This window comes from Monodon monoceros, unplaced genomic scaffold, assembly GCF_005190385.1.
Source record: "Monodon monoceros isolate NGI ecotype Baffin Bay Population unplaced genomic scaffold, NGI_Narwhal_1 Super_Scaffold_11, whole genome shotgun sequence".
Classification (NCBI taxonomy): domain Eukaryota; kingdom Metazoa; phylum Chordata; class Mammalia; order Artiodactyla; family Monodontidae; genus Monodon; species Monodon monoceros.
In genome coordinates this window covers 126313145-126339310 of record NW_021703767.1, presented here as the reverse complement: position 1 = coordinate 126339310, position 26166 = coordinate 126313145, and the positions used below count along the sequence as shown (strand labels likewise).

General features: G+C 38.2%; 1 protein-coding gene across 5 annotated transcripts in view; it reads left to right on the top strand.

Annotated features, from left to right (window-relative positions):
* The window catches only part of PPP2R3A (protein phosphatase 2 regulatory subunit B''alpha), a 221725-nt gene that overhangs the window by 67649 nt on the left and 127910 nt on the right, over positions 1 to 26166 (top strand). For 4 of the 5 annotated variants that reach the window (XM_029213677.1, XM_029213675.1, XM_029213673.1 and 1 more), the window contains one exon: positions 17865 to 18131. In XM_029213677.1, the coding sequence (XP_029069510.1) occupies positions 17865 to 18131 (267 nt within the window). Of the gene's footprint in view, positions 1 to 13693; positions 13962 to 17864; positions 18132 to 26166 lie in introns of those variants that run through there. The other variant, XM_029213678.1, reaches the window with a different exon arrangement.

The following is a 26166-nucleotide window of genomic DNA, read 5'->3' as shown; positions in this document are numbered from 1 at the left end:
CCCCAGGTCCCTTCCCTTATTTCCTGAAGATTTTAATTCCTGGCTGTATGACACTTTCCAATACTACTTGCTAACATTCTTGTGAGTTTTCAGTAGATGAGGCATTCAGTACATGCTTCTCAGTTCTTTGATCTCTCCTCCAGTGAGCTTGTCCTCTGCCCTTCTTTAGCTACTCATTCTCTGGTCCTTTGTTTATGTCAGTGGCTTTAAAAGTATGGTTCCCAACTAACAGCATTAGCATCACCTGGGAGCTGGACAGAAATGCATATCCTCAGGCCCCAGCCCAGGCCTGCTAAATTAAAACTCTGAGGTTGAGGCCCAGCAACCTGTGCTTTAACAAGCCCTTTAGGTGATTCTCATACATGATCTTGTTTGAGAACCACTGTCATAGTTCATCATTAAAATCACTCTCTGAATGTACTCTGTTTCCATGCCTTGCCTTTATTTTGTGGTACTCATCTGGGAAAACTCCAACTCATGTTAAATGTGTTTCTGTCTACTCTGGGCTTTTATTTGTGCAGCTGACCTTGGCTGGAGAATATCACACAACCATACTGGGTGGTCTTGTGTTAAATTTATGACTGCCAACATACAGTGCACCTTTAGCACTCTGGCAGTCCTACTACGTTTCCCTACTCCCTCACTTTCCCGCTCTGCAAATGACTCTTTCGTAGTTTCTTCTCTGTCCTCTAACATCTCTTCCATCCTTGCCCTCAGCGAATTACTTTGGTTCCTATTTTACTGAGAAAACTGAAGCAATACGAGGAGACCTGTAGCCACCCACCTAGCCATATCAGTACCTATATACTTTCCCTTCCCTTCTGTTGCCGTGCATATACAGTCCGGGCACCTTTCTAAGGCCATCCTCTATACTTGTGCTCTAGATCCCCTCCTCTCCCATCAACCCAGGGATACTCCTCCAGTGATTGACCCTTTTCTCCCCTGCAGTCATCAGTTTTTTCCCTTTGATCATTCTGTCAGCAGATAAACATACAACAATTCTGCCCTCTTTAAAACCAGGCATCCAAAAGGCACTTTGACATCCAAGAGACACAGCTCCATCAGCTGTTACATTTGCAACATAATGCTCAGCCCTAGGGTCCTTGACCATCAATTCTAGCCTTCTCTCTTTTTTTTTTTTACATCTTTATTGGAGTATAATTGCTTTACAATGGTGTGTTAGTTTCTGCTTTATAACAAAGTGAATCAGCTATACATACATCCTCATATCTCCTCCCTCTTGCGTCTCCCTCCCACCCTCCCTATCCACCCCTCTAGGTGGTCACAAAGCACTGAGCTGTGCTATGTGGCTGCTTCCCACTAGCTATCTATTTTACATTTGGTAGTGTATATATGTCCATGCCACTCTCTCACTTCGTCCCAGCTTACCCTTCCCCCTCCCCGTGTCCTCAAGTCCATTCTCTATGTCTGTGTCTTTATTCCTGTCCTGCCCCTAGGTTCTTCATAACCTTTTTTTTTTTTTTAGATTCAGATTCCATATGTACGTGTCAGCATACAGTATTTGTTTTTCTCTTTCTGACTTACTTCACTCTGTATGACAGACTCTAGGTCCATCCACCTCACTACAGATAACTCAATTTCGTTTCTTTATATGGCTGAGTAGTATTCCATTGTATATATGTGGCACATCATCTTTATCCATTCATCTGTTGATGGACACCTAGGTTGCTTCCATGTCCGGGCTATTGTAAATAGAGCTGCAGTGAACATTGTGGTACGTGACTTTTTTTTTTTTTCTTTTCCTATGTTTTCCTCTAAGAGTTTTATACTGTCCAGTCTTACATTTAGGTCTCTAATCCATTTTGAGTTTATTTTTGTGTATGGTCTTAGGGAGTGTTCTAATTTCATTCTCTTAACGTAGCTTTCCAGTTTTCCCAGCACCACTTATAGAAGAGACTGTCTTTTCTCCATTGTATATCCTTGCCTTCTTTGTCATAGATTAGTAGACCACAGGTGCGTGGGTTTATCTCTGGGCTTTCTATCCTGTTCCATTGATCTATATTTCTGTTTTTGTGCCAGTACCATACTGTCTTGATTACTGTAGCTTCATAGTGTAGTCTGAAGTCAGGGAGTCTGATTCCTCCAGGTGCATTTTTTTCCCTCGAGACTGCTTTGGCTATTCGGGGTCTTTTGTGTCTCCATACAAATTTTAAGATTTTTTTGTTCTAGTTCTGTAAAAAATGACATTGGTAATTTGATAGGGATTGCATTGAATCTGTAGATGGCTTTGGGTAGTATAGTCATTTCACAATATTGATTTTTCCAATCCAAGAACATGGTATATCTCTCCATCTGTTTTTATCATCTTTAATTTCTTGGATCAATGTCTTATAGTTTTCTACATACAGGTCTTTTGTCTCCCTAGGTATTTTATTCTTTTTGTTGCAATGGTAAGTGGGAGTGTTTCCTTAATTTCTCTTTCAGATTTTTCATGATTAGTGTATAGGAAAGCAAGAGATTTCTATGCATTAATTTTGTATCCTGCAACTTTACCAAATTTCATTGATTAGCTCTAGTAGTTTTCTGGTAGCATCTTTAGGCTTCTCTATGTATAGTATCATAACATCTGCAAACAGTGACAGTTTTACTTCTTCTTTTCCAATTTGTATTCCTTTTATTTCTTTTTCTTGTCTGATTGCCGTGGCTAGGACTTGCAAAACTATGTTGAAGAATAGTGGTGAGAGTGGACATCCTTGTCTTGTTCCTGATTTTAGAAGAAATGCTTTCAGTTTTTCCCATTGAGAATGATGTTTGCTGTGGGTTTGTCGTATATGGCCTTTATTATGTTGAGGTAGGTTCCCTCTATGCCCACTTTCTGGAGAGTTTTTATCATAAATGGGTGTTGAATTTTGTCAAAAGCTTTTTCTGCATCTATTGAGATGGTCTTATGGTTTTTCTTCTTCAATTTGTTAATATGGTGTATCACATTGATTTTGAGGATATTGAAGAATCCTTGCATCCTTGGGGTAAATCCCACTTGATCATGGTGTATGATCCTTATAATGCGTTGTTGGATTCTGTTTGCGAGTATTTTGTTGAGGATTTTTGCATCTGTATTCATCAGTGATATTGGACTGTAATTTTCTTTTTTTGTAGTATCTTTGTCTGGTTTTGGTATCAGGGTGATGGTGGCCTTGTAGATGAGTTTGGGAGTGTTCCTTCCTCTGCAGTTTTTTGGTAGAGTTTGAGAAGGATGGGTGTTAGCTGTTCTCTAGATGGTTGATAGAATTCACCTGTGAAGCCATCTGGACCTGGACTTTTGTTTGTTGGAACATTTTTAATCACAGTTTCAATTTCATTACTTGTGATTGGTTGGTTCCTATTTTCTGTTTCTTCCTGGTTCAGTCTTGGAAGATTATATACATTTCTAAGAATTTGTCCATTTTGTCCAGGTTGTCCATTTTATTGGCATAGAGTTGCTTGTAGCAGTCTCTTAGGATGCTTTGTATTTCTGCGGTGTCTGTTGTAACTTCTCCTTTTTCATTTCTGATTTTCTTGACTTGAGTTCTCTCCCTCCTGATGAGTCTGGCTAATGGCTTCTCAACTTTGTTTATCTTCTCAAAGAACCAGCTTTTAGTTTTATTTATTTTTACATCTTTATTGGAGCATAATTGTTTTACAATCGAGTGTTAGTTTCTGCTTTATAACAAAGTGAATCAGTTATACATATACATATGTTCCCATATCTCTTCCCTTTTGCGTCTCCCTCCCTCCCCAGCTTTTAGTTTTATTGATCTTTGCTATTGTTTTCTTTGTTTCTATTTCATTTATTTTTGCTCTGATCTTTATGATTTCTTTCCTTCTGATAACTTTGGGTTTTGTTAGTTCTTCTTTCTCTAGTTCCTTTAGGTGTGATGTTACATTGTTTATTTGAGATTTTTCTTGTTTCTTGAGGTAGGATTGTATTGCTATAAATTTCCCTCTTAGAACTGCTTTTGCTGCATCCCATAGGTTTTGGATCGTCGTGTTTTCATTGTCATTTGTCTCTAAGTGTTGTTTGATTTCCTCTTCGATTTTTTCAGTGATCTCTTAGTTATTTAGTAGCGTATTGTTTAGCCTCCATGTGTTTGTGTTTTTTAATGTTTTTTTCCCTGTAACCGATTTCTAATCACATAGCGTCATAGTCAGAAAAAATACTTGATATGATTTCAATTTTCTTAAATTTACTGTGGCTTGATTTGTGACCCAAGATGTGATCTATCCTGGAGAATGTTCCGCGTGCACTTGAGAAGAAAGTGTAATCTGCTGTTTTTGGATCGAATGTCCTATAAATATCAACTAAATCTATCTGGTTTATTTTGTCATTTAAAGCTTGTGTTTCCTTATTAATTTTCTGTTCGGATGATCTCTCCATTGGTGTAAGTGAGGTGTTAAAGTCCCCCACTATTATTGTGTTACTGTCAATTTTCTCTTTTATAGCTGTTAGCAATTGCCTTATGTATCAAGGTGCTCCTTTGTTGGGTGCATATACATTTATAATTGTTATATCTTTTTCTTGGATTGATCCCTTGATCATTATGTAGTGTCCTTCCTTGTCTTTTGTAACATTATTTTAAAGTCTATTTTATCTGATATGAGTATTGCTACTCCAGCTTTCTTTTGATTTCCATTTGTGTGGCATATCTTTTTCCATCCCCTCACTTTCAGTCTGTTTGTGTCCCTAAGTCTGAAGTGGGTCTCTTGTAGACAGCATATATATGGATCTTGTTTTTGTATCCATTCAGCGAGCCTGTGTCTTTTGGCCAGAGCATTTAATCCATTCCCATTTAAGATAATTATCGATATGTATGTACCTATTACCATTTTCTTAATTGTTATGGGTTTGTTTTTGTAGGTCCTTTTCTTCTCTTGTGTTTCCCACTTAGAGAAATTCCTTTAGCATTTGTTGTAGAGCTGGTTTGGTGGTGCTGAATTCTCTTAGCTTTTGCTTGTCTAAAGCTTTTGATTTCTCCATTAAATCTGAATGAGATCCTTGCCGGGTAGAGTATCTTGGTTGTAGGTTCTTCCCTTTCATCTCTTTAAATACATCGTGCCACTCCCTTCTGGCTTGTAGAGTTTCTGCTGAGAAATCAGCTGTTAACCTTATGGGAGTTCCCTTGTATGTTATTTTTCCCTTGTTGCTTTTAATAATTTTTCTTTGTCTTTAATTGTTGTCAGTTTGATTACTGTGTGTCTTGGCATGTTTCTCCTTGGGTTTATCCTGCCTGGGACTCTCTGCACTCCCTGGACTTGGGTGGCTATTTCTTTTCCCATGTTAGGGAAGTTTTTGACTATAATTTCTTCAAATATTGTCTCTGGTCTCTTAGGCTGTCTTCATTTCCTTTTATTCTTTTTACTTTATTCTGTTCCATGGCAGTGAATTCCACCATTCTGTCCTCCAGGTCAGTTATCCGTTCTTCTGCCTCAGTTATTCTGCTATTGATTCCTTCTACTGTAGTTTTCATTTCAGTTATTGTATTGTTCATCTCTGTTTGTTTGTTCTTTAATTCTTCTAGGTGTTTGTCCTTTAAGTCTTCTAGGTCTTTGTTAAACATTTCTTGCATCCCTCGATCTTTGCCTCCATTCTTTTTCCGAGGTCCTGTATCATCTTCACTATCATTATTCTGAATTCTTTTTCTGGAAGGTTGCCTATCTCCACTTTATTCAGTTGTTTATCTGGGGTTTTATCTTTTTCCTTCATCTGGTACATAGCCCTCTGCCTTTTCATCTTGTCTGTCTTTCTGTGAATATGGGTTTTGTTCCACAGGACGCAGGATTGTAGTTTTCTTGCTTCTCACATGACTTTTTGAATTACGGTTTTCTCAGGGTATATGCCCAGTAGTGGGATTGCTGGGTCATATGGTAGTTCAATTGTTAGTTTTTTAAGGGACCTCCATACTGTTCTCCGTAGTGGCTGTATCAATTTACATTCCCACCAGCAGTGCAAGAGGGTTCCCTTTTCTCTACACCCTCTCCGGCATTTATTTTTTGTAGATTTTTGGATGATGGCTACTCTGACTGGTGTGAGGTGATACCTCATTGTAGTTTTGATTTGCATTTCTGTAATGATAAGTGATGTTGAGCATTCTTTCATGTGTCTGTTGGCAATCTGTATATCTTCTTTGGCAAAATGTCTATTTAGGTCTTCTGCCCATTTTTGGATTGGGTTGTTTGTTTTTTGATATTTAGCTGCCTAAGCTGCTTGTAAATTTTGGAGATTAATCCTTTCTCAGTTGCTTTATTTGCAAATACTTTCTCCCATTCTGAGGGTTGTCTTTTCATCTTGATTATGGTTTCCTTTGCTGTGCAAAAGCTTTTACATTTCATTAGGTCCCATTTGTTTATTTTTATATTTCCATTTCTCTAGGAGGTGGGTTAGAAAGGATCTTGTTGTGATTTATGTCATAGAGTGTTCTGCCTATGTTTTCCTCTAAGAGTTTTATAGTGTCTGGCCTTACATTTAGGTCTTTAATCCATTTTGAGTTTATTTTTGTGTATGGTGTTAGGGAGTGTTCTAATTTCATTCTTTTACATGTAGCTGTCCAGTTTTCCCAACACCACTTATTGAAGAGGCTATCTTTTCTCCATTGTATATTCTTGCCTCCTTTATCAAAATTAAGGTGACCATATGTGCATGGGTTTATCTCTGAGCTTTCTGTCCTGTTCCATTGATCTGTATTTCTGTTTTTGTGCCAGTACCATACTGTCTTGATTACTGTAGCTTTGTAGTATAGTCTGAAGTCAGGGAGCCTGATTCCTCCAGCTCCATTTTTTGTTCTCAAGATTGCTTTGGCTATTTGGGGTCTTTTGTGTTTCCATACAAATTGTGAAATTTTTTGTTCTAGTTCTGTGGAAAATGCCATTGGTAGTTTGATAGGGATTGCACTGAATCTGTAGATGGCTTTGGATAGTATAGTCATTTTCACAATATTGATTCTTCCAATCCAGGAACATGGTATATCTCTCCATCCGTCTGTGTCATCTTTGATTTCTGTCATCAGTGTCTTACAGTTTTCTGAGTACAGGTTTTTTACCTCCTTAGGGAGGTTTATTTCTAGATATTTTATTCTTTTTGTTGCAGTGGTAAATGGGGGTGTTTCCTTAATTTCTGTTTCAGATTTTTCATCATTAGTGTATAGGAATGCAAGAGATTTCTGTGCATTAATTTTGTATCCTGCTACTTATGAAATTTATTGATTAGCTCTAGTAGTTTTCTGGTAGCATCTTTAGGATTCTCTATACATATCATGTCATCTGCAAACAGTGACAGCTTTGCTCTTCTTTTCCCATTTGGATTCCTTTTATTTCTTTTTCTTCTCTGATTGCTGTGGCTAATACTTCCAAAACTGTGTTGAATAATAGTGGTGAGAGTGGGCATCCTTGTCTTGTTCCTGATCTTAGTGGAAATGGTTTCTGTTTTTCACCATTGACAGCGATGTTGACTGTGGGTTTGTCATATATCAGTCTTCTTTTTTGACATCTCTTAATTCAGCCCTCACCCAAAATCCTGAGACATCACACACATGCAAACCGCCAACAAAGACATTGGGGCAATTGATTTTATAGTAGTGTCACCATGCATTCACTGATATTCAACATGGCAGTGTCAGTGGATTGGAAACCCTATATTCCTTCGAACTTGAGTTGTCTAACATGTTTATAGGCCAAAATTGAATTCTTATGCTCTATAATGAATAGTCTCTACTTGAAGTAATTACTGAAGGAAGAAGAAAGGCAGACTAAGAAGTACAGAACTCTATGAACCAGAAATTCCAGTTATCCAAGAATTATAATATGTAATAATTTTAGGTTCTTAATTATCTCTGCCTGCCCCAGATCGTAGAAGAGCATCTACCCCTAAGTATTAGGAACACTGAGAGTTAAAAATATTAGATTTATGGGTTCTTTTTCCTATGGAATGTGTTCCTGTCATTTGGAGGAGTTGAAGCAAGACACAAAAATGCTTAATTAGATGTCCTCCTGTTTTGCTACAACCAATGAGGTTAAGGCTAGAGGAGCAAAGAAACCATGGATTACCACCAACATCAACCACCAGCCTCCTTCCCCCACTCCAGTGTTGCATTACTAAAAGTAAAATAACATTCGTGACACAAAGCAAGCTATTAATAAGACAATGAGAAAACACCAAGTTGGAGCATAAAGGAGGATATAAAAATTTAGCATTAAGAGTAATTAGCTTATAATCAATTTCCTCTATTAAAGCTTATTTACAATGATATTTTAAACAAAGTCTATGATTCCAAGTTATTATTAGCTTTTTTAACTGCTCTGCCAGTTAGAGCCAAGATGAGAAAGGCTTTTTTAAGTTGAGATATAATAGTACAAAATTCACCCTTTTTAAAGTGCCTAATTCAGAATCACTATATTTGATACCCGTTACTTATATAATATTGTACATCAACTGTACCTCAGTTAAACTATATGCCCTATAGTGTTCATTGTATCACTTTATGTTTCTACATCAATAAAATACAATCACACACACAAAAAGTGCATAATTCAATAGATTTTAGTATATTCAACAAGATTTTGTAACCATCAGCACCAACTCCAGGACGTTTTCATCATCCCACAAAAAAATCTGTATTCATTAGCAGTCACTCCCCATTCCCCCCTCCCTCCAACCCCTGGCAATCACTAATCTTTCTTCTGTCTCCATAGATTTGCCTGTTCTGGACATTTCATGTAAACAGAATCATACGATATGTGGTCTTTTGTGTCTGGCTTCTTTCACTTAGCATAATGCTTTAAAGATTTATCATGTAGCATGTATCAGTACTTCATTCCTTTTTATGGTTAAATAATATCCCATTGTATGAATATACCACATTTTGTTTATCCATTAATCAACTGATGGACATTTCAGTTGTTTCCACTTTTTGGCTACTGTGAATAACACTGCTCTGAACATTCATGTACAAATTTTTGTGTAGACAGAAAAAGGCTTCTGATTTAGCTTTTTTTTTCAAAACAGCCAGCTTCCTTTTTAAAATCAGAAGTACTCTCTTGATGTAGCGTAACTTCCTCTTTCATATGTAACTTTTTTTTCCCTGTAGCATCTTATGAGCAAAATCTTTTGATGTCACTTCAGAGTGACTCTCATGTCTTTCTGGACCTGATTCTTCTCACCTCAACACACGTCCTCACAGCTGAGCTGATTTCCCAGGCTTGCTATGCTACGTGTTTCTATCACTCACTCAGATGTTCGCAGTTTTGCTGCCTTGTTTATCCCAACGGGTCTTCTTAACTCTGTGGTCTTGATCAGTGCTATTATCTCAGTCTCCAAAGTCATTGTCACCTGAGGCTGGTATGACTTTACATGTTAGTTTATAAAATAAAGGCTAGACTTATTTTAGGACAACACATTGCATATATCGATACAACATTAACTGTTTAGCAGTTTTATACAAGTCAAAATAAGTGATTCATGTCTTCAGCAAATGTTCAAAATTTTCTCTATCCTGTGTAATCAACCCATTTTTTCCTTAAAACATCCCATAGAGCTGATGCTTTCTGAAGAGAGTGAATTAATATTGTATATCACCACTGTCTTCATTTTCAGAGGGGGAAGGGCAGGGAGTTATGAGAGGATTTGGAAAGCTCTAGAAAATCCATTCTGAGTTCCAAACTAAACTTCAAAGACTGAATCCTACAAAAACAATATGTTGGGTGTCACACACAGTTTTATCCTTCTATCTCCTTCCCACTGTCACCTTCCTTTAGGGTATGGGCTCTTTCTGGACTCACGCCTCAGTTCTGTAGGTCATTTCAGGACATGATAAAGGAATATCTTTTCTTGCTTGATATGTTGGAGGCTATCCTTAAAACAGTTCTATAGTTTTTAGTCATTTCGGAGAGGCCAGTCTCTCTCGTATGTACCTCTGCCAGGGAACCTGTAAAACCCTGTAACCCAGGAATCCACCACTGAGCTGGTTCTCTTTGAGAAAGGTTATCCTCCTTGCTCAAGCATGTTTGCTCAGGGAGAACATATACGGAATGGTAACACAAGAAAGGAACCCCAGTCAAGGCAGCTGGATCTTAAGGTAACAACTGATATATCCCAGTCATTCCCACAGCAAGAGAGCACCAGTCTTTTCCATCCTCTAGTCAAGCTGTCTTAACACAGTTGCCCTGAAGACCAGGTTGGGCCCATGGTCCAGACAGGACATCCTCTGTCTGCAGGCAGTGTATGTGCATGAATGATCTGCAGGCCAAAAAGAGATGCAGGTTGCTGTGCAGGAAACACTATTGGCTAGCTGTCTTGTTAGGAAGGACTTCATGTATGCTGCAGAGGGCAGGAGAGAGTATCGCATGGTTTATTCCAGAAGGACATTGGGAAGACCCTTACAATCGACTCTTTCCATTATGACTGACAAACTTTCCATCTTTGCAAATTGAATTTATAAACTATATGTTTATAGTTTTCTATTCTTCCTCATTCTGTTTAGTTCCTCCCTGGAAAACCTCTCACCTAGAAACAGCTTTTCCCTTCCAGCCCCCAGCCCCAAGGATTGTACCACTTTCTCTGTGACTGAAGTAAAGAGAGAAGAGAGCAGATCATAGGCCGTGTTTGTGTCGATAGTGAAATTCCTTGTTTGATCTTTTTCCAGTAAAGAAGAGGTCACTCTAAAAGCCATGTTCTTTGCTGCTATGTTTCAGTTATCATATACTTCTTGAAACTAACTCACATTCTCAGACTCTTTCTTGAACCAAGCAGGTATACTTCCATACAGACACAAGTAAATATGTAAAAAGCAAATAAACAAACTTCATAATAGTCTTTCTCCATCAATAACTCATTGCCACAGACCAGTTCTTTCCTAACCCCCTTAGGGGACCTGGCCTTTCTCCCTGTGAATTTTTTGGAAAGCCATTGGATAAATAAAAACTTAGAGCTTATTTCACCATCAAAAGACATGGAGAAATGTCTTCTTCCTGCTTAAGAGGGGTAGCAGGACAGCCTCTTAACCATTGTTCTGACTTTGAAACTCCAGAGATTTATAAGAAGTAAATGAAAGTATTTGCTGTCCTTTGCTCTAAACCAACATTGTGCTAGGTGCGATGAAGAAAAAAAGGGATCACTTCTTATCTTCTTCGTATCCTCAGCACCCAGCAAAGTAACTGCACATAATAAGTGTCAGAAATATATTTGTTGAGTGATTGAATGACTTTACAATTGGCCTTACCCTGAAAAGTTTAGACACTATTGGAAAATATTGCCAGATTATAAAATATTGCAGTAGAAGCCCTTTTACCTGAACATGATTGGGATGGATAGTTACTCAGTAGGGAATTGTAAACTCTATCCATGTATTCTGTAAAATGTGTATCTTAAACATTTTAACTTGGAACATTAATTATTCAGATCTTTTGATGTAGAGCCAAGCCTTTTCTTTGGAAATGAGTGTCATAATTGGAAATTGAAGTTTCATGACATCTTTTTGTAGTAAATCACACTCAGTATATTTGTTAACGGATTTCCAGAAACTTAAGTCAGTAGTGAAGCAATTTGAATGTAGTTACCTTCTAGATTTTAATGATTTTTCTCCTTTATCTCACCGATAACTAATTTTACAGCAGAAAAATTTTAGTAGTTTTTTGCCTTTACTGAGTCTTTATAAAATATTCAACTTAGGGTTTTAGTTTTAGAAATATCAACTCTCTTTTTTCCACATTCATATTTCATTAGTTTATGTAATTGAATTGAATTATTACTGTAAAAAGTACAACCAGTATAAACAGATGGGGACAAATACAACCAACTCTTAGTAAGCATAGAACTCAACTACTGAGATAAGAAACATGAGAGCATAACAGAAACTAAACTATTAGCCATGAACCAGTGGTCCTGGGCATTGGTGGTTCTCCTATAGGTAAAATGGAGAGCATTGGTTCGTCCAGAGAATAAGTTAAGTGGAAGTCATTCAAGAAAGACTCTACAATATTTTATTAAGAGAATTGCAATAAGGGGACTTAAATAGATAATCCTTCATGAAATAGGTAAAATTTGAGTTGAATTTCGAAAGATGGTTAAAGTGTGTATAATTTGAGGAGAAGGAGTATTCTCAGGAAGGGGATGAAAAGTCACACCCCTGAATCCATGGGTTGTTGTAGGAAGGGGAGAAATACAACTAAGGTGTGGCTAAAGTGAAAAAGCATTAAATCACAAGTCTAAAAACCCAGCTGCATTCATAACAGACTTTTTTAATGTTTTAATTTGGAGGTAAATAATGAAGGAGGAATTAGAGCGTTATAGACAAGAGTGTAGGGAAAGCCACCTAGCTCAAAGAGTTAACCTGAATGAGAGGAAATTGGGGAGACAAAGGAAAGGCCCAGGTTGAAGCATTAGACCAGTGGTTTCAATGTAATCCTCTTTCAATCATAGTATATATTGAGAGCTTTCAGGTAAGATTTAGTATGAGTGGAGAATTCTACAGCTTAAAAAGAAATTTGAAAACTACAGGCTTAGGCATATAAGCCCAATATACATGTTATAAAGTGTTACCAGAATGTCTTAAAATCGAGAAAAAAGTTGTAGGAAACAATGGAAAACCAAAGAATTTAATTCCCAGTAAATTAGACAAAGGTTCAGCAGAAGAGAATCGTAAGCTGTTTTTGGTTTTGGGGTTTATTTGGTAATATTTGGTTTATATTTTCTAGAAGTAGAAAATCAGTATGGATTGAATAATATGGATGACTGAAAATAAATATTGAATTCTAAATATTAAACATGAGATAATACTTGAAGATTTGCTTGTAAATAACTATGAGGCAGCTATTCAATATATGATAAAATAATAGAATTTTTTTTAAATCTGAGATTTCTTGAAAGCTTAAGAAAAACGAGTCTCACAAATTCAAGATGTATTATGTCATTGCTATTTGATCATCTTTTGTACCTTTATTATAACCAAATTTCATTCACTTCTGTGTATCTAAATCTTTCTTTTGGCATTCCATCATTTCTCTTTCTTAACTAACCAGTGCTTTGACAATAAATTTTCAAATGTATCCAGAGTCATAATCACTTCAAAAAAGTATGCTTGATCACTAGATAGTCTTCTGCAAACTAACCAAAAAAAAAAAAAAAAAGATTTGATTTTAAAATCTGAGACTAACAAATCTCTGTATATTCCTGTTTGAGGATGATAGTGTTTTTCTCCATATTTTGACTGGTTATATCTAGAAGGTTTTAGACATTTGCTTCCCTTCAAATAAGAATTTTTTAAAATTATTCTTAAAATAATAGTTTCAAATTTGAAGTGCAGCATGTTCTTTTTTTCATAAAATATTAAATAGCAAAATCAAAAATGCTCTACATGTTCTCTCCTAGCTTGAGGAGAAACTGTTTTATGTGGCTTGACACCTCATGTACTCTGAGTTTAAGAAGTTAGCATTATCTGAGAAGTCACTATTTTTAGGTCCAGCTGTAATGTTTCTAACTTTGGTGCTCAGAGTAGTGGGTGCTTCTTTTCCCAGAAGGCTCTGTATTCTCCACATGGGCAGGTCAGTTTGACTTAAAGCTACCTACAAGGAGCAACAGGCCCATTGCAGCCCGTGTTTCTTACTTGAAAATTATGAGCAGGTCTTGGGAGCCACAGGCTGTATTTGGGAAGCAGCTGCATGTCAGTACAAGCATGGATTGTGGTCCCTGGAGGCTGGGAGAGCACAATGCTTGAACTTAATTTCTTTGGGAGATAAGAAGAAAAAAAATAACTTTCTACCTGACGAGATTGACAACTTATTAAGTCTGACTATCTTCAGAAGTGTGCTGGACAGTTTGATAAGTAAACATCCACTTTTCAAAGATGATGATCAAGGAAACATCTCTACGAAGGGACCCGGACTTAAGGGGAGAGTTAGCTTTCCTGGCAAGGGGCTGTGATTTTGTTCTCCCGTCACGGTTTAAGAAGCGGCTGAAGTCATTTCAGCAGACACAGGTTTGAAACTTGGGTGTTTCTTTTAAAATATTTTTATTACTAATAAAACCACCCAGTGAACTAACTTACAAATAATTTTACAGCTCACTTGATATTAGATCAAGGAATTAATCTGTGTCCTCTATTCAGCTATTTCCAGAAAGCTATTTGTAGAGAGATTCCAACAGGTTTAAAAATAGACCTTCTGGACCTGAAGTACAGTACTCACATTTTTCTCTTGTAGAGAGGGAATCCAGTTTTAGAGACAATTAAATACAACTTAACAAATATTTTAGAATTTTTCATAGAAATATCTTTGAGAAGTTAGAATTTCCATGTTAAAATCCTTGTTTGTACTTTGATTCAGTAGACTAAATTTGTATTAACATACATATATCTGTAATGAATCTTTTTTAAAAAAGAATATTGATCCTGATAGTCTTTTTATTTTTGAAAGAACTATTTTTATACATATAGGCAGTTCTGTGTGTGTGATATACTGTGTGTAGGGAGCAAAGGATGGCAGTTACTCCTGGGTTGTGAAAGAATGTCTTCCCTCAGCTGTGAGGTTGAGTCATTTCTGCCTGCAGTGGCTGCTTGCAGAGATGGTGCTTATTTGCTTACAACTGTAGAGCCAGTGTCTCATCAAACAAGTTACCTAGCACTGAATACAATACAGATCAAGGGCCATATCAATGATGGACATCCAGAATCCAGCAAGAAACCATAGTTTTGTAGTTATTCTGACCTAAAGTAATTTCAAATTATTTGAGTGAATGATATGAAATTGCGTTTTTAAAAATAGGTCAAAAATGGTCAAATATTGGAAATGCTACAGTAACATAAGGGTACTGTTCAGAATGAATATCTAAATGATACTGTATAGGGAAAGACTGTAATGGAGAATTGAGATACTTTACACAGCTAATTCTGTTTTAATGCTGTTCCTAGATTTGAATGAAATAGTTTTATTTAAAGTGGGCAGATGCTAAACTTGGTAAATCTGACAAACTTTATATTACTGTTTTATTCTATAATGTTGTAAAGCGTCAGTTTTATTAAACTACTTTAAGACTTAAATTATATGTCTCCTATTGAACCCAGTGGAAAGTAAATCAATACACCTGAAAAGTTCAAAGTAAATGCATTCTTTTTATCTTCGCTTTAAGTATTAACATCAGTTTTATTAAATATGGACTTAAACAGTGAATTAGTAAATACTTCCCTATTAGTGAACTGCTCTGTGTTAAAGTACACTGAGGAAAGCAAAGTAGACTATTATATAATTGAATATTTTCCTATTCAAATTAAAACTTTGACAAATAGCCAGGGTTTCTTCTGAATGTCACTTATTTCTGTCAAAGCAAAAGTGTAGAGTTAACACTGAAGGGCTTGCTCTAAACCTTCTCCAGTATTGTGTGTTCACTAGAATATTGAGTTTCATTCCCAGTGGCACCAGTGGTCTCAATCCTATGGTTATAATTGCCCTGAAGTTATCCATAACTACCCTGGATGTCACACCATAGGAAACATTTTTGAGAAACAAAAAAGAATTTTGGTAACTGTATATTTGTAGTCTCACAAATCTCTTTCAGCATAGAGTAATAGAAAGGAAATGACACTAATACAAGTGACCTAAGTAAAGCCCCTGAAGAATTATATGCTTTATTTTAGAAATTTAAGAACAGTTTCTACTGTTATTGACTCATAGGAGTATGTAATAATAATTGCAGATTTAGCACTAAGGCAGAGACAATTGTTTACTTAGAAGAGATTATCAGTTTGTTAAATCAAAAGTAGTTTGTAAACTTTAAATTGCCTTACAAGTGTAAGTGATTATTTTATTTATTATTGAATCTGAAGGACCATGCCAAGTTATATTTAATCTTTTTTTTTTTTTTTTTTTTGCGGTACACGGACCTCTCACTGTTGTGGCCTCTCCCGTTGCGGAGCACAGGCTCCGGATGCACAGGCTCAGCGGCCATGGCTCACGGGCCCAGCCGCTCCGCGGCATGAGGGATCTTCCCAGACCGGGGCACAAACCCGTGTCCCCTGCATCGGCAGGCGGACTCTCAACCACTGCGCCACCAGAGAAGCCCTGTGTTTAATCTTTTGAGAACCCCACCCTTTGGCCTTGTGACTCATTTTCTTAAATAAGATATATCTCTGCCCAGCACAGTCTTGAGCCTCTTCCCTATGTTACATCCTGTAATTCCTTTAATCCTCACAACAACCTTCCAAGAAGAAGGTTGTTGTGAGGATTAAAGGAAATTAATCTGTAAGGATTAAAGGAAATTAATCTGTTTTATTACTGAAATTCTAAAAGGTTAAGTAACTTTCCTGAGGTCACAGAGCTAGTAAGCCATCACTGATTTTTGTTAAGTTTTTCATATTTCATTGGCATCACTTCCCTCTGCAATGTCTTCCTTGACTATTGCTTTATATGAGTGATATCCTGATACTGCAGCAAAGGCTTGGTGTGACCAACTGGCCTTCGTATCCCCAACAGTATTAATATATGAGCAGATTCCACTCTGTATTAATGTCAGATATTAACATGAGAAATGGGCCGTGTTTAATAAAAGTAGGAGATTAAATCATATTTATCACATATTTATATGAATGAAGCCTGTCTTCCTATAATACTTATGCTTTTCAAAGGTAGCTAAAATTTTTACCCTGAATTTAAAAATCATGTTATAAGTCCATATGTCAAAAGGGAATATGATGTTCAGATCTACTTCATACTGATAAATCATTGTTCAGACTTTAGGAATGGCGTTAGGATATAATTTAAGGAAGAAGAACACTCGAGTAATATTTTGTGTTCACAGTGAATTTAAAATAAATTTAGCTAGTCATGTCCATCTTTCATACTTTACGTAGCATTTAATAATGCCATGCTCATGAGCCTTGATAGATAATTTGGTCAAAATTAAGAATAGAAATTAAACTCTGAAAATCTTCATGGAATCTTTTTTGCTTTTTCTATTATGAATCTCAGAACTAAATTTAGTCTTCATTGCTAAAATAAACTTCTACCTGAATATTAGTGTACCTCCCCTCCCCTTTCCCTAAATCATGGTTACTCTTAGTCTCCCTGTTGCCCCCCAACCTTTTAATACTGTCCTTTCTATGTCTCTTTATGGTACACCACATCAAATCCTTTTTGGAAAAAGGAATGATATAAACTATTAAAGAATTAATAAACTGTAAAGAGAGTTTGGCTGTGGTGAAATTAATGACCATGATCCTTATCTATTAGAGTATACTAAAAATGAGAGAATTGTGTATCTCAAAAAATAGCATGCCTCTGGTGGCAAGTCAGTCAGCCTGGTAGAAGACATTCTAAAACTAAAATGCTTTAATTTTCTTAACAAAGACTTTCTTTGCATCAGGGACTAGCAGTGATTTTACCTAGATAAAGTCAAACTAGGGAAGAAGGTAGAAGGACAGCCCCCACAATACATTTTAGATCTACATATTTAAAAAGAACTCATTCTGTTTGCTTACTGAAGGACAGGTAGAAATGCATAGAAACACCAAGAACAGTTTTCAAGAAGAATTTACTAATCCAGGTCCAACAGACTGAGAATTCACCTTAAGGTCCTTAATATGTCAACTGACCTTGCTCTTAAATGTCTCGCTCATCACTGGTGGGAAAATGTACTGTAGGATTTTTTAAGCACAAATCTATGTAGACTCTAGTATTGACAGATGAGTAATGTACTGATTGATTCAGTGTAGATAAGCATTCCTTCAGAGCATGCTTACCCCTGTCCATAGTTGAGTGAGCTCTTCATCTGTACTGCTTCTAATTGTGGTTTCTTGTATTTATACCCAGCTTCCTGTTACTGGTGAGGACTTTCCAGTAATATATACTGTTTAGAATATTTGTGTCTCATAATCATATTTTCTTTCCAGATTCAAAATAAACCAGAAAAGAAACCTGGAACACCACTTCCACCTCCAGCCACCTTTGCAAGTAGTCCCCGACCTCTCTCCCCTGTTCCTCATGTGAATAATGTTGTGAATGCAACATTATCCATAAACATTCCACGGTTCTACTTCCCTGAAGGACTCCCCGATGCCTGCAGTAATCATGAACAGACTCTAAGCAGAATTGAAACTGCTTTCATGGATATTGAAGATCAGAAAGCGGACATTTATGAAATGGGAAAAATTGCAAAGGTAATATAACTACTAAATGACGTATAATCTCCCTTTCTCTAGCAATCCCAATCTCCCTCTCTTTATTGCCTCCTTGCTCTCTGTTTGTAAGCATACATAGACCTTTTTTTTCCATATTGGAAAAATGTATTTGATACTGATGTATTAGCTATGGTTCTACTTTATGGAACTCTTAAGTTTGAAAAAAGCCTTAGTGGTTTCCTAGTCCATCCTCCCATTTAATACAGGAATTCCATCCATGGCATCACCAACACATAAATCCATTATCTGCTTGAATGCCTTCAGTGACAGGAAACTCACTACCTTGTCAAGCAGCCTGTTCCATCATTAGCCTTCCTTGTTAGAAAAATTTCCCTTGTGTTGAATACAAATCTCTCTTTTTTGTTCTCATTCATTGATCGTAACACCTTGCCCTGAAGCCAGACAAGGAACAATTAGGCCAGCTCAACACTGTAATTCTTCTCAGAAATAAATGGATTTGCCACTAGAAAGCAAGTCTGTGATACTTTTCAATATATCCAACTGCTTCTAATTTAAGGTCTTAGTCCCTAATGCTAAGACTACTGTAATATCTTTAGTAATGGATTCTATACCTCCAGCCTCCTCCTAGAACAGTTACTACTGAGCATAATCATCAGTTTATATTTGATCATGTCATTCCCCAGCTCAGCAATATTCAGGGATTCCTACCATCTGTAGGAGTGCTTTGTTTCGTTTGGGTTCTGTTTTTATGATGCATGTATACTGAAGAGTCAGATCATACCTCAGGATTTAGCAGTGGTCTCAAGCTGTGCTTCAAGAGACAGAGGGGCTTTAGTAGGCTAAGGGCTGCATGTGGACAACTAGACACCAAGTGGGAGTTCCCAAGACCCCATGCACCCTTCCACTGGGAATCCTTCCTCTGCTTTCAGGAATAATATTTGAAAGTTTGAAGACTACCACTTTTGAGGATAAAACCCAAACTACTGTTCCCTGCATGGGCCTGACCCACCTGCCCTCCCACAGGCTTGCCTCTGCATTTGGGCTCTCATAGTTCTCCCCTCCAAAGTGGGCTTCCACTCTGCCACTCCCACATCACCCATCCTCTAAGACCTAGCTTCCATTGTGTCCTGAGAGATGTCCCTGAACCCCTGCCCTGTCATGTCCCATCTTCTCTCCTACCTCTAACCTCAGAACATTTGTTACTGCTGTTAAATAATTTGTAAGTAAAGTGATTTTAAGGGAAGTGAAAAAGAATCCTTTTTTTATTCCTTTTTTCATCACCCCCCCAATCTTAGAACTTGCTTTTTGACCCCTTAGAATGTTTCTAGTGAAAAACAACCTCTTTCATTCCAGAAGTAAGAGCTCACCTGCTTCTCCTCTATTGTACATATGAGGAAACTGAAGTCCTACAAGTATGTACGTGAAGTCACAGAGTTTGTCCATGTCAGGAGACATGTCCTCTGACTCCTGCATCGTGCTGTTTCTACCCTATCTCCCCTGGACGTATGCTAACATACCATCAACTGACTTCCGAGCTATATCCACCCAAATAAGTTATAAGTTATTTCAGGACATTGGCATTTTCTTACCCCAAGCTTTGAGAGATGACTATTTTATGAATCAAGTGGTAAATTATCTGAGTGGGCTAGAATGATGAATCTAAATCCAAAAGATAGAATTTAGCAAGGATGAATGAAGTCTAATTTGGAGATAACATGTTAATCGCATAAATGCCAAACAGGGTATGTCTAACATGGTAACAATTTGTGTGAGAGAGACATGAGGTTTCATGGACCACTTCGGGCAGGCAAACAGGAGAGACTGCAGATTGCAGGACATGGTAGTTCCCCGGTGGTCTGCTGGGCTCCCCACATCTGGAGAGCCAATCAGTGACTAGTGCCTCACTGCCAGAGACCTGCAGACTGCTCTGTCTTGAAGGTCTCTGGGTCGACCTTCCTCTAAGTATTCCCAGCGCCTGACTGAGGAGCCTTCCTGCTGTGCTGCCTCCACCCTCCTGCTCTGGCTCTCCCACCTGGCTGGTGGTAGCCCTGCCCTGCTTGTGGCTCAGTGGCCGCCAGCACTCCAAAGTGAATGCACAGTGAGAGGAGAGCAGAGAGCCTGAGGACTCCACATGGTCACGAGAAGTGTAGGAGAGAGCGTAGTCAAGTCAGGGAAGGGGTTTACATGCTGGGGAGTCAGAGGGAGGACTTTCCTATTTACAGGCAGTGAGGATCAATCTGTAGGTGGCATCAGGAAAAACTGCCAGTGTTGAAGCTGACAACATAGAGAAGTTTAAAAAGAAAACTATTTTGTTTAGTAGCCACAGTAACAGGCATTTACGTGACAATTTACTGTTTATACCAAATTATCATGTGGCACAATAGCCAGTATACACATACATGTCTGATTAACTTGTCTGAATTGTACTTGATTATAGCCCTAACTTCCATTCAGGGGTGCCAAGCATTTGTGTTCACTGCTCTTAGACCTTAATTGTCAGCTCAGATAGCAAGGTGAACTGCTCATACTTTTAAAAAGTTAAAACTAACATTGCATATAAAGATGAGGATGTGTGTATAATGACCTTGGAAGTATTGTATCAGCTCGTTTTATTGGATTTTGTCTCTTTATTCTTAAAATCATTTATTTTTTAAAAAATTCATTTAATCATGTCTTCCAGTTAGCTAGGCTCATGTAATCCAGCTTTTCCTTGGCTACAGCCAGTCTTTTAGCACTCACTAAATCAGTCTTACTTTCCACCGTTCTTTGCTCTACAGACCGTCCTCATCCTTTGGCAGTGCCTGTATCACTGACCCTCGTGTGCTTGTGTTCTCACGACAGGTTGGCTATAGGAAAGGAGAAGACAACCCCTGGGGGACAACAAAGGAGGATGTGGTCAGAGCAATAAATGAACGTTTTTATGGATTCTTATAGTTTATAAAGCTACTTGGAGGACCTTCCCTGGTGGTCCAGTGGTTGAGATTTTGCCTTCCAATGCAGGGGGTGCGGGTTCGATCCCTGGTCAGGGAGCTAAGATCACACATGCCTCACAGCCAAAAAACCAAAACATAAAACAAGCAATATGGTAACAAATTCAATAAAGTCTTTAAAAATGGTCCACATCAGGGCTTCCCTGGTGGTGCAGTGGTTGAGAGTCTGCCTGCCGATGCAGGGGACACGGCTTCGTGCCCCGGTCCGGGAAGATCCCACATGCCGCGGAGCGGCTGGGCCCGTGAGCCATGGCTGCTGAGCCTGCGCGTCCGGAGCCTGTGCTCTGCAACGGGAGAGGCCACAGCAGTGAGAGGCCCGCATACCGCAAAAAAAAAAAAAAAATGGTCCACATCAAAAGAAAAGAGAAAAATCTCTCTCTTATAAAGCTACTTGGAAGCCCAGCTTGAGTTTACAGTCTACTCTCCATGATGCTTAAGTGTAGCTGTAGAGACTGGGGTCTGTTTTTTAAGTGCAAAGAAAACTCTGTTTATGAAATCTGCATCTGTTGGTGAAGTTTAGCTCATTCATCTTCAACCTCAAACAGTGTGGAGAGATTAATGTCCATTTCTGATTAAATTCTCAGTGTGTAGTTTGTACTTTTTTCCACAGCTTTAAGTAGTAATGGAGAAGAAATGACTAGAGAATGAATCTAAAAGGAGCAAAAGCAGCATAGGATGGGCTTCCCTGGTGGCGCAGTGGTTGAGAGTCCGCCTGCCGATGCAGGGGACACGGGTTCGTGCCCCGGTGCGGGAAGATCCCACATGCTGCAGAGCGGGTGGGCCCGTGAGCCGTGGCCACTGAGCCTGCGCATCCGGAGCCTGTGCTCCGCAACGGGAGAGGCCACAACAGTGAGAGGCCCGTGTACCACAAAAAAAAAAAAAAAAGCATAGGAACAGAAACTGAGGAACAGCAAGGGAAGTATTTGTCACCACTGAGTTTTAGCCTCTAAGAGAAAGTTGAGAGAAAAGAATGAAAGTCTTCTGAACCGAACAAAGCCCTCCAGCTCCTCTAATTGGCTGATACAGTACCATCTTGACCCATCATGCCTGTGGCCTGTAAGCTAGCCTCTCTGTACCTTTTTTTCTTCATCTGCAGAACTGGATAAAAATACCCACCCTCTTCTGTATGGGATCATGTCAGGGCCAAATGAAATAATGGGCGTGAGACATTTTAAAAATGTTAAAGAACATTACAAATATTGGGTGATCATCTCTTCCTGTGTATCATTAGACAACCTTGCTTTCAGTTCTTTATGTTGTTGGGCCATTTTTAGATTTAATTATAGGTGTCAGTCAAGCTTTCTTTGCTCCAGCAACGCTGACTCTTTCCTCCTCCTCTAAACCTCAGTTTCCTAAACCCATTTTCAGCACGTCTTGTACTTCCTCACTTGTCATCCAGTCTTTTCCTTTGTAAAAAGCCTTGACATGAGCTTGTTCTCTCCTTTGTTATAAAAGTTTCTATTCTGTTGCACTCAGGTTGATATCATTTACTTTTTTTTTTAGGTTCTTATTGATCTCTGACTCCCTTTATCTTTTATTTTTTTGTCTGCAAGAAACCCACTTAATTTAAAAAAAAAATTTTTTTAACATCTTTATTGGAGTATAATTGCTTTACAATGGTGTGTTAGTTTCTGCTGTATAACAAAGTGAATCAGCTATATGTATACATATATCCCCATATCCCCTCCCTCTTGCATCTCCCTCCCACCCTCCCTGTCCCACCCCTCTAGGTGGTCACAAAGCACCGAGCTGATCTCCCTGTGCTATACGGCTGCTTCCCACTAGCTATCTATTTTACATTTGGTGGTGTATATATGTCAATGCCACTCTCTCACTTTGTCCCAGCTTACCCTTCCCCCTCCCCGTGTCCTCAAGTCCATTCTCTATGTCTGCATCTTTATTCCTGTCCTGTCCCTAGTTTCTTCAGAACCACTTTTTTTTTAGACTCCATATATATGTGTTAACATACAGTATTTGTTTTTCTCTTTCTGACTTACTTCACTCTGTATGACAGACTCTAGGTCCATCCATCTCACTACAAATAACTCAATTTCGTTTCTTTTATGGCTGAGTAATATTCCATTGTATATATGTGCCACATCTTCTTTATCCATTCATCTGTTGATGGACACTTAGGTTGCTTCCATGTCCTGGTTATTGTAAATAGAGCTGCAGTGAACATTGTGGTACATGACTGTTTTTGAATTATGGTTTCCTCAGGGTATATGCCCAGTAGTGGGATTGCTGGGTCATATGGTAGTCCTGTTTTTAGTTTTTTAAGGAACCTCCATACTGTTCTCCATAGTGGCTGTATCAATATACATTCCCACCAACAGTGCAAGAGGCTTCCCTTTTCTCCACACCCTATCCAGCATTTACTGTTTGTAGATTTTTTTGATGATGGCCATTCTGACTAGTGTGAGGTGATACCTCATTGTACTTTTGATTTGCATTTCTCTAATGTTTAGTGATGTTGAGCATCCTTTCATGTGTTTTTTGGCAATCTGTATATCTTTGGAGAAATGTCTGTTTAGGTCTTCTGCCCATTTTTGGATTGGGTTGTTTGTTTTTTGATATTGAGCTGCATGAGTTGCTTGTAAATTTTGGAGATTAATCCTTTGTCAGTTGCTTCATTTGCAAAGATTTTCTCCCATTCTGAGGGTTGTCTTTTCGTCTTGTTTATGGTTTCCTTTGCTGTGCAAAAGCTTTTAAGTTTCATTACGTCCTACTTGTTTATTTTTGTTTTTATTTCCATTTCTGTAGGAGGTGGGTCAAAAAGGATCTTGCTGTGATTTATGTCATAGAGTGTTCTGCCTGTTTTCCTCTAAGAGTTTTATAGTGTCTGGCCTTACATTTAGGTCTTTAATCCATTTTGAGTTTATGTTTTGTGTATGGTGTTAGGGAGTGTTCTAATTTCATTCTTTTACATGTAGCTGTCCAGTTTTCCCAGGACCACTTATTGAAGCGGCTGTCTTTTCTCCATTATAGATTCTTGCCTCCTTTATCAAAAATAAGGTGACCATGTGTGTGTGGGTTTATCTCTGGGCTTTCTACCCTGTTCCATTGATCTATGTTCCTGTTTTTGTGCCAGTACCATACTGTCTTGATTACTGTAGCTTTGTAGTATAGTCTGAAGTCAGGGAGGCTGATTCCTCCAGCTCCATTTTTCTTTCTCAAGATTGCTTTGGCTATTTGCTCACTCTCTTTATCTTAATCCTTTGTTTTTAAGCAGATGCAGGCCAGCCATACATTTTTAAAAAATGGTCAAAGTGTATTGTCTGAAGCCCTTGCCATCCACTGCCCTTCCAGTTTTTTCTTTTGGCATTTTCTCCAAGGGCCCGATACCCTCATGTTGCCCAACCTTTGGCTGCTCAGGGTGACCCACTACAAGAAAAACAAGTCAGCCCTTTCCCATCTACTTCAAAACATATCTATTCTGTACTTTATCTCTTAGGATTCTGCCTTTGGGTCATAAAAAATTTGTAAATGTTAATCCCAGTGATTTACTACTCTTTATGAGCTGATGTGTACACATTTTAACCGGAGTCTTCTGAATAAAAGACTGTAATCTAAGGAAACGAAAGTTTTTAATAGTGGAAGTAGCCCCACTGGAGATAGTAAGTGCACAGTCCCTGGAAGTGTTTCGCTGAGCTGGTGACCACTTCCCAAGGATGAACTAGAAGATTCCTGATCCCTTCCAATTCTGAAAAATCCGTAGTGGCTCTAGTGGTGGGAGTTTCAAGCACCTTGGCAAGCCAGTTCCAGTCTCTCCTTGTATTTTCTCCCTTTTTGTGGCTCTGCACCCCCCACCTCCATAATACAGGCTATTCTTTCAAATTTTCCAGCAGTTACCAACAGCCTGTCATATTTAAGAGCATTTTCTTGGCAAACCACCATTCTGCATGAAAGGAAGGATTGGGATTGGGGAAAGTGGATTTGACAGTTTCCACCCAAAGTATGTTAATTGTAAGTTTTGTACCTTGGCAGTCATAATTTATACAATAAACAAAATCCATTTGTTTGCTAAGCAACACCTTTCCCTCATTCTTGACCTCAGTGGAGGTATTTGACCTCTGGACTTAAGAAATCTTAAATTCCATCCTGCTTGCAGAACATGCTTTAGTGGCCCTGGCAGAAGCAATCTCATTTCTGCCCTGTACTTACCTTCCTTGGCCTGAATCTCACCATCCATATCCTTATCTCTGACATGAACCCAGCAGCCCTGGGCATTCTCTCAGCATAACTGATCTCAGATGAGGTACTATGCAGGCTTCTGTGGGGATCCCCCATGCACTGAGGCCTCACATCAGGAGCAGCTTCACTTCAGCCTATTGTGGGTTCACATCCAGTCATCTGTCAGAGGGGAAGCTTCCCTTTGTAGAATAAGGCTCAACAGATCCTATATCTAATATGAATAAGAATATATTTATCCAATGACAAGATGTGACTCTCTGAAGAGCTTCAGATTTGGGAATACATTTTATGTGTATATATAAAATTGGGATCATTTAGAGACTATTTCTCTGCTAATATTTAGATATTATTATTACTTGGAAGAATTTTCCCTCTAGAAAAAAAGCAGGTTAATTTGGTACAGACTGTCTCTTATAAGAGTATAAGAATAATTTTTCTTAATTGAAAGAAAGAGCTTTTTTATTGAGGAGAAAAAAATCTTTATCTTTTAGGGTATTGTATTTAATTCTTTCTAAGGCTTTTATAATATGTAGTCATTTGTGGTATCTTCTAAATAAATAATAGCATTTTAATTTTTGCCTTTCAGCTTTCACCTGAATTGTATCCATTTAAATAGATTTATAGCTGTTTTCTTGAACAGTCCAGGCTTTTCTGGTTCTTTTTGCACCTGGGGCTTAATAACACAATAAGCAAAGGAGAGAGAGGGAGGGAGGTGATAGAGTGTATTGACACCAAGTGAGTGAGCAATAAAGGTGGCTGTATTTTCCTGCCATAGGGGGAAGGGCATATACAACCAGGATGTTCAGTCACTTCTTTTTTTTCCTAAAGGTAGAAAATATATGATGTAAGAGTGGTAGGAAGGGAGGGAG